General features: G+C 37.4%; 1 protein-coding gene across 3 annotated transcripts in view; it reads right to left on the bottom strand.

Moving 5' to 3' along the window:
* Nucleotides 1–962: 962 nt before the first annotated feature.
* Nucleotides 963–9,453, bottom strand: part of taok1a (TAO kinase 1a) — a 174,116-nt gene continuing 165,625 nt past the window's right edge. For all 3 annotated transcript variants that reach the window (XM_043718405.1, XM_043718406.1, XM_043718404.1), the window contains exons 19-20: nucleotides 8,508–8,690; nucleotides 963–6,964 (exon numbers count right to left, since the gene is read on the bottom strand). In XM_043718405.1, coding sequence (XP_043574340.1) covers nucleotides 6,503–6,964; nucleotides 8,508–8,690 — 645 coding nt within the window. In that variant the 3' untranslated portion in view covers nucleotides 963–6,502. The remainder of the gene's footprint in view (nucleotides 6,965–8,507; nucleotides 8,691–9,453) is intronic.

Genomic DNA, 9,453 nt, shown 5'->3' with positions numbered 1-9,453 from the left:
CAAGTCATTAGGCCATCTTTCATTATATGCACTATTATACTTTTAAAAATGGAACTGCATTAATTTATCAGAATCCCCAGTAAGAGTTGTGATTTTTGTTTGTTCAGAGCCAGCGACAACTACAGCAAGAGAAAAGGGATTTTTTATAACTAAGAACATTAGATTACCTTACCAAACAGTATGTAGTCATTCCCTACCTCAATGATGGGTAAGCTCAGTACTACACGTTAACAGATTACTACAATACCATAATAACCTACTGTTGAATATTCCACAGATTTTAGCGCTAGGTTGATCTTTGTGAGCTCCCTTTCTGCCAGTCCTGACTGTTTGGCAGCAATGTCCAATCATTGTTTTAACAGTGAACCTAGATAAAGAGCATTCCAGAGTTTAAGCAAAAGCTTATTTGGAGAGAAAGCTGTGCAACATCCCTGGATTAAACAACAAATTATTATATATAGATACACATTTTTGTTTGTTCACTTCCCAAATCTACTTAATATTATTTTTGACTGTTCAACTTCATGATGCCCTCATCTTGAATGCAACTTATCCTTAGCCATATTGTCAAGTACTAAGCCACATATGGCTAAATGGGAATCCCTTTGTGACTATTTGGTTTTTGATTAGAAATTAAAAGTAATACATACTGAGCATATCATCCCAATGTTCATTTGCACTATGTGGGATATTTAACTTTTCATAATCTGCACTGTATAGGTACATGGCAGGCATTTTCCACTAATCAGGGCATTTGGCTGAACTGGTTTCACTGCCACTAGTGATTTCAATTAGACAACACTGATCTACAGAATCATTCTGAACCTTGATGCAATTTTGTTTTTACATTCAATAGCTATGTAGGGAGCGATATAATGCTTCCACCCAAGAATTTAAATGAAAATCAACACAACTAATCTCAAACAATGCAGAATGATGATACAGAAATACAGCAGGTCTGGCAGCATCTAGTGATATAAAACAGAGTTAATACTTCGACTCCAGTGACTCTTCAGAACTGAAGATAGCTGGGGAAGGGTGGAATCTACTGAAAACAAAGAATGCTGGACATCGCAGGTCAGGCAGCATCTATGGAGAGAATGTATGTTCACGTTAAATCCAGATGACTGTTCACCAAAGCACTAAAGAAGATTCATCTAGACTTGAAACATTAGCTTGCTTTCTCTCCATTGATGCTGCCTAACCTGCCGTGATCTCCAGGATTTGTTGTTTTCAGTACAGTTTCCAGCATGTGCAGTAATTTACTCCTAAAGGTGGAATCGGGGCAGGGGGAATAGAGTACACAGCCATGATGCCAAAAGACAGAAGAGTGAAGAAACAAAGAGGCAGAAAACTGCAAGATGGAGACATCAGGGCAGCACCTTCTCTCTCTCTCTCTCTGCACAACCAGGGTCAAAAGAAGTCACAGACTCCAAGCAAGCAATGCGGCCTTGAGAGGATGCTAAGCAGAGAAGAGTCGCAGCTTGTGGAACCCCATATTTCCTAACCAGACCTTACATAATTGAAGGGATTTATAAACTGTTTGGTAATTTATCATAAGAACCTTTAGCATCAGTTCTGCCGTATGGAGATTCAAAACATTCAACATACTGTTATTCATAAAGCTGAAATCTTGATTACATTATTCATCATCCTTCAATGTGGTTCATAAAGAAAATCCCAGATCTTCAACTGTAAATGAGTTTGATTGTGACCAGTAAAGCTGAATGCCCTTCAGACGGTTGGAAAAACCTTGCAGATGTGCTCTGTCTCTCTAGGCACATCACCATGCATTCAACTTTTACCCAACCCCACACACACACACACACACACACACACACTCCTCGCTCCCACCCCTCAACCAAAGACTCATTGGACTTGAAACATTAACTGCTTTTCTTTCTACAGATGCTGCCAGACCTGTGTTTCTCCAGCGCACACTTTTTGTTTCAGATTTCCAACAACTGCAGTTGTCTTTATATTACTGCAAATAAATGGTGAAGTCACTTTTGTAAACTGTACTGTTACGATGCTACTTCACAATATAGCATTAATTGGCAACTATATTGTCTCATCAAAAAATGCCAAAGTTAATTATACAATGCAATACTGTAGACATTTTTGATTAATATTTTTCTTGAAACAAATGTACATAGTAATTTGACTTCAATGGTAAACTCTTCTCTTTGTAGTCAATGACTTCATGGGATTCAACACTAGATATCATCCTGCCTTCTCCTAAAATGTGCTTTATTACTTTGCAGGATTCCTACATGAGGGTGGAATAATCTAATGAAGTGCATTTTTCTCTTAGTAGATGCATCTACATAGTTAATGGAGGAGAGTTAACCAGAAAGAATTCAGTCTTTTTACCTGTTTTCCCCCCCCCATGTAGCAGCCACCTGAACAGTTGGTTTGGATTAGAAAATTGAAGAATTATACTTGAATTTAAAACTGCACTTTAGCAGTCAGACCATGCTTTATGCAAACTAATTAAAAATGAAACAAAAAACAAAGCCAGATAATTAATGTTTTCACCTGCCAAATAGAACTCCAACTGGATTACAGATTAGACTCTCACTAACTCGTGTGTGTACTGGAAAAAGCTTTTTTTTCTTTGCAAATCTACTTAACTCAGTGTTACATGTTAATGCAAATCATTAACCACCAAACCACACTGTTCTAACAAGTCTAAGTTCCAAAGTAAAACTAGGGAGCACCTTGTATCACTACTCATCTCACTATATGCAGTGACTGACAGTACATTTCTTTCATTCAGGAAGACATGAATACTTTCATATGGACTTAAATAAATTCTTGGCATCTCCTCCATTTTCAACTCTTTCAAATGTCACCTAGGTGTGAAAAATGGTTTTCCACAGCCTTAACATCAAATATGGTGAGTACCGTAACTAGAAAACATACTTTTCAGTCAATTTCCTGTGGTTGAGTTGCATATTCAGGCTAATGGCACAAGTGGTCAGGTACCTACTGAGCAGTCAGGAAGAGTTACTAAATGGAAGCAAAGTTAGAACACACAAGATTGACAGAAGGAGCAGTAGGGATTGATATTTTCTTTCTTTTGTATTTCATACTAAAATGGTACTTAGAACAATTTTTAATACAAACATTACATAAGATGGAGGCAACCTACATGCTCAGAATTACCCAATAAATACCATAAGGTTGTTGAGACACATTTGAACTATAACTAGATATCCTCCTTCCCCCTCACTCATGTGGCATCTTATATATAAAATGAATGTCAAATGTATAAATTGTTCAGCAATTAAGATTTAGAATTGGTTTTCAATTATACAGAGCAGCAATCAGAATCTCATTTAAAGGGTGCAGCATTCCTCATTGCTGACATTCACTCTTTTCTAATAGCACTCGTGGAATCCAAAACATTCCCACTCATTGCACATAATGAATTTCACTGAATAGTGTTCATTTTCCACCAATTTTTGCTCACTGTTTAAGTTTTGAATTTTTGTTCCATATGCAGAGATGAATGATAGAGAAAATGGAATCTTTACTCTTGTTGCTCTCAGTGTGCTAATTATTGTGTGATGGCTCAGGGTGCTGAATTTTAACATGCCGCATGATGCAATGGCAGGTTACCAATTAACCTCTCCCCAAGGTCAATTTCCAATCTGCGTGGTATAACCAGGGAGTCTTAAGTAGGAACCATGTATTTCTAGCTTGGGAAGGGAAAATACAGCTAAATAGGAGTAGAATCCTTGGGCACACTCTCATGAATACCTAGAAGCTGGTCATAGCAACACTGATCGAGGTATTTTGCAGATCATGTAGCTAACTTTGTACAACAGATTCTCAGGATTTGCATCATCAAAAGTAAAAATGAACATTTACAGAGCCTTATATAGTCCATTTTTAAAAATGAGACACTAAATTTATTAAAAAATAGAAGCTACTAATAAATTAGAGGAATTATGTAACAGATTCTAAAACAAAATGACATTAAAAATGTAATTTTAAATGACTAAACTGTCACCAACTCCAATTCACAAATAAAACATTCTCAGTTTTAAACATCAGTAGCTATAAGCCAATAAGTCTGTGATAAAGTAGCAAGCTCTGCTTTAGATCACTGTTGCCTAAGTGATTTTTGTATGTCATCTTTAACAATGTAAGAACAGAAGAAACTCTGGAATAATAACTCACTGATGTTGTCCAATAAAATATGCATGCAAAGTCAGTTAATCACGATCTTAGCGAACCAACAAAAATACTTCAATCAGTAAGGTTCACACCAGACTGCTTGATCTCAAATATCAAAGTAGACAACATTTATGATCTGTTATGATCTAAGCAATGTTGACTACAAATCTGAAATTTTGAAATAAGAGTTTTCATGAGCAAACATTATCCAAGCAGCTGCTTAAAAAAAAATCACTGTACCATTGCTTAAGTGCAAGTTGAAAAATGCGCCGTTCTCAGCACTTGGTTCTCCTTACATTCTTTTAATAATTTAGAATTGCTTAGAGTGCAGGCAACACTTTACTGGGCATGAATTTCTAGTATTAAAATTATAACCAAGGAAACAAACAAACCAATCACATGGCGTCAGATGGGAGGGAAAATTCAAACTGTGCCAAAGTAACGGTGAAGTTAAAGGTGTGAAAACACTTAACTAGTCTTCCCTCTTACCAATATTGATAATTTTGGCAAAAGAAATGACAACTAAATGTAAGTGATGAGTTGCACAATGTCGCATGAAATAACAAACTAGATTATTGGCAAGATTTAATGCCATTTCACCATAAGTTTTACACCAGAAGTAGTTCTTATGTGAAATGCAGTATATACAAGGAATTGTTTTACTGCCCAGTCAGTCAGCACTGTAAGGAAGGGAAGCAAGCATAGCTTTCAGATGTATTTTCTTGTCTGTATAACACATTTAAGACTTGTTACATTATACTACAGTGTAGTAATAGTGATACATAGAAAGCTAAAAAGTCATAGGCATGCTCACTGGTGCTAATAATGGCACTAAGTTCTTGTTTTTAGTTGACAGAACCTAAATTCAGTATAAAAAGAGTCAGGAACTAGGCCGGCAGCTCAGCAATTCCAATTTACTACATATTTACAGATACATACATTCTTCAATTTAAAAACAAACTTTTCCGATGTAACCTGAATTTTAGGGAAGCGTTTTACTTACTGCAGTGTTCTTTCTGAAGGGACAATAATGTTCACAGTATAGTGGCAATAGATTATTGTACAACTCATAGACCACGCACAATGTAAAGTCCTTATTGAAATGTGCCAAAAGTCAGAACACATTGTACAACAGCCTATTACAAAAACACTCTAACTTTTACTTATTAAAAAATAAAATTATACTATCTGTGTAATTTAAAAATAGTGTTCTGTATCGAAACCGTTTTAAGAACAATATATGTGGTTTCTATCGGTAATGGTAATGTACTGTTAATTTTAATATGTAGAGTTTAAAACTGCTTTCTATGGTAGTTTGTAAACACCTTAAATTTGGAGCATGTTTACTATGATGCAGTTACACCATTTTGGAGCCACATAGCATGCTCAATAGGTGGTGGGAAGATTTGCAAAAAGAAAAATGTTGTACACAATGAATAAATCTGAAAATTATGAAGTGGGGGAAATCAAAACAATTAGCAAAAGGCAGTCTTTCTTTAATCTATTATTTGGCGAATTACTTATGGCATCATTGTTATGCATTAGTTAACATTAATATTCCTCATTAACTAGTTCCATACTCTAGACATGTTAGTGGCTAAATAATTCACAGATAATGTAGCAAAGGGTTAATGCCAGATGAGTAACTGACCAGTAAACAAATACAGGTTTGTGGCTGTACATAAATACCAAATGCTTGTACCAGACTTTAATTCGGTCCCACTTCAAATCAGCCCAACTTCCAGTCTGTTCACTATATACTTTTTCTGCCCAAGAAATAGAATCTAAACTTCTTTTTCCATATAATACCTACTTCAGCAGATAAATGCCTCAGGCAAACAAATATAACGTCAGTTAGCAGCTGGTGAAATTACTGGTTCAGCCCTTGAAAAAGTATGTGTCTGATGGCCAGCAGAAGTAAATGGCAACCAGAAGTATTTTTTTAAATGAAGAAAATTCCCAATACCACCACCTTGAAACATATACTGCTAAATGACGACAAGAAATGGGATGTAATGGTGCCACAATGCCACCAACTGGAGAGAACAAGGCTCAGCAAGAATTATCTTTTGGTCTTCCTTTACATTTTTTTTTCAAGGGCTGATCAAACAGATAATGTATGATGTGTTGACAAAAGAAAAAAATCTGTATTAACATAAAAGATGTGTTTTCCTGAAAGGCTAGACAAACATGCCCACACTCTTAATCCCAACCGCAGTACCAATAGAAAGCTTTCAAAATGATGCATAATGGGCGGTTTTTGCAGAGCATTGAGGCAAGACAGCAGTTATACAACTGTTCCCCCAACCTATTAAAATTACGTGTAAGACATGTGTGAACCATTTGAAATTTGCGATGTGACACTTGTGCTCCTGCTCATGCCTTGCTCCGATCTGCCTCCGGAAGCTGTTCGTCTGAGAGCTTGGGGACTGTTGCGGACCCCCACACCACCTCCTCTGGGCACAGCAACAACAGGGCCAGCTGGATGTCCCCAAGGTTGGGATCCACCTGACATAGGGTGACCCCAGGCTGGAGGGTGGCCACCCATGGGGTGACCCCAGTGATGCCCTGCTCCTCCAGAAGGGTGATGAGACCAACTGGTAGCGCCAGGGTAACTATGGCTAAAAGCCTCTGGAGACAGATTAGAAAGGACCATGTTGCTAAAGCCAAGTCTCATGCTTTCAGAGTCAAAAGCCTCTATTTCTCGGGCTTGACGTTCCAGTAAGCTTCGTATTCTCTCAGTGCGTTCATTCTGTAGTGCCAACATCTCCTCCTCAATCTAAAATGGAAAATACAAATGGGAGATATGAAACCACAATCAGTTTACTAATTTACAAAGACTGATGATAAATCCTCTGCACATTATTTTACAAAATACTGTAAAACTTTTTCCAAATATTGCTTGCAAATTGTTTCAGATTAAACATATTGTTAATATGCAGCATAGTAAAACAATGCAATGACATATGTTTATGCAACTGAAATAACTTTAGCTTCTAAATTGTCATGAACTGTTCTCTAGGCTCCGGATAGTAATTACAATTTTGAGCAGGAAGCAGTAGTACTGCACTGGATTGTTGGCACAGTATTATCATCTGTTTATCAATGAAAGCAGGAATGCAGTAATATTTTACTAACAAATATTTAGACTATCTCAGAACTTCTTGCATGTGTACTCTAATGCCATTAATGTTTCCCTTGACTAACGAAAGCAACCGGGACAGTCAAGCTCCTATAAGTCAGAAAATTGATAGAAATAATGGCTTACACTCAACTGTTTGATCACTTGTCACAGCGCCTTCACCAACACAACTGTGTAATTTGGAACTTCTAATCCAGTCATCTATTCAGAGCAGTGAAATATCTGTCTGCAGCATGTCAGCTATTTATTAATACGTGAGACATTGATCTGGTTTTAAGTAATGTCCATTCCAAAATAAAGCTAGTGTAAAAAGCGGTAAAGGTTGAACGTGTGTAGGAATCCTTGAGACTTATGAAATATATCTAAGAAAACCTGCCTCCAGTGTTAAATGCATTTTTTATATATTGGAACTAAGTTACAGATTTGTTTCAATGTTCCTTCACGCAGAAAAGCGTGGAGCATTCCTTTTAAGTTACGAGGGGTTAAACTAGGTGCTTTCAGTTTCACAGGCTCTTTCCCTTAAAGAAGCCATCAAAGATGGATAGAATTATGGTACACATACAGGATAAAAAGCTACATTTCACCACTGACCCAACAGCTGGGGCTCCTGGTTTCGACCTTTCTCAATAAAAGTGCACAGCACTCAACTCAGGCAGGATATGAGACAATCCGCCCACTTGCCTCAGAAGAGGAAGATGAGGGATAACGTGGAGTACAATTATGACCATTATTCCCAATGTGTGGAACACATACACCAACATGTCCACCAAGACCTGCTGTGGAGTGCACCTCAGTTCCCCACAGATCAGGAGACCAATGAATAGCTAAACTATGTAACTAGACATTACAAACTGTTTGTTGTACAAAAGAGGAATTTTTTTTTACAAAAGCATTTCTGAAAGGTTAGTTATCACAGCATCGAGGTCATAAAAGAACTAGCGGAAGGAATTGATTACTTAAACTCTTCAAAAATAAATTAAAAATTGCTGAAACTTTATGAAATTGTCAAAGTTCTTAAAATACAAATATAAATGTTTATAGCTGAATCAGGAAGACAGAGTTCACAAGCAGTAATTAATTGAAAAGGATTCTTACAGCTCGTTTAAAACACTGGATAATGGTTGAAATGCTGGGAATAGGTTAGCATGTTAATTTTCACTGACAAAGCATCACACAGTACCTTTTGCTCTAGTAGGGCTCTACGTAATGAGACTCTCTGCTCCAATTCCTTGCGTTCACGCTCATGCTGCGCCTCAGTCTGCATTTTTATTTTACTCTGGTATGCATTAAGCAGCTCAAGCTCCTGCTGCAACTGCATTTTTAAAACCTGGCATTCAGCCTCCTGAGCTTCATCTAGACGTAACTGTAAAAAGTGAAAATAGAATAAATAATGAATATTTGAAATTAAGATGGACTGATTGCTCAGATCTGCTATTCGTGGCTTTGCAATGTATGAATGAGAGAGACATATGACCTGAAGTGTTAAATCTTTCTATAATACTGTACTTCAATTTTGGTTTAATACATATTTGGCTTTAATTCTGTTTTTAAAAAAAAGACTTCTGCATCATCCTGTAGACTTGAAAGCTTTCTGTGTAACATCAAAATATTGGCTCAGATTTTACTGTAGTAATATCAGTCACATTGTACCTACAGGTGCCTGCCCACATAAATCTCTATTGCTGATTCAGCACTTAAAGACTGTGAACTTTGGGTAGAACATAGAAGAATACAGTGCAGTACAGACCCTTCGGCCCTCGATGTTGCGCCGATCCAAGCCCACCGAACCTACACTGGTGCCTGCCCACATAAATCTCTATTGCTGATTCAGCACTTAAAGACTGTAAACTTTGGGTAGAACATAGAACATAGAAGAATACAGTGCAGTACAGACCCTTCGGCCCTCGATGTTGCGCCGATCCAAGCCCACCTAACCTACACTAGCCCACTATCCTCCATATGCCTATCCAATGCCCGCTTAAATGCCCATAATGAGGGAGAGTCCACCACTGCTACTGGCAGGGCATTCCATGAACTCACGACACGCTGAGTAAAGAACCTACCCCTAACATCTGCCCTATACCTACCCCCCCTTAATTTAAAGCTATGCCCCCTCATAATAGCTG

Source organism: Chiloscyllium plagiosum, chromosome 28 (assembly GCF_004010195.1).
Source record: "Chiloscyllium plagiosum isolate BGI_BamShark_2017 chromosome 28, ASM401019v2, whole genome shotgun sequence".
NCBI classification, from domain to species: domain Eukaryota; kingdom Metazoa; phylum Chordata; class Chondrichthyes; order Orectolobiformes; family Hemiscylliidae; genus Chiloscyllium; species Chiloscyllium plagiosum.
This window is presented reverse-complemented; position numbering and strand designations above follow the sequence as displayed.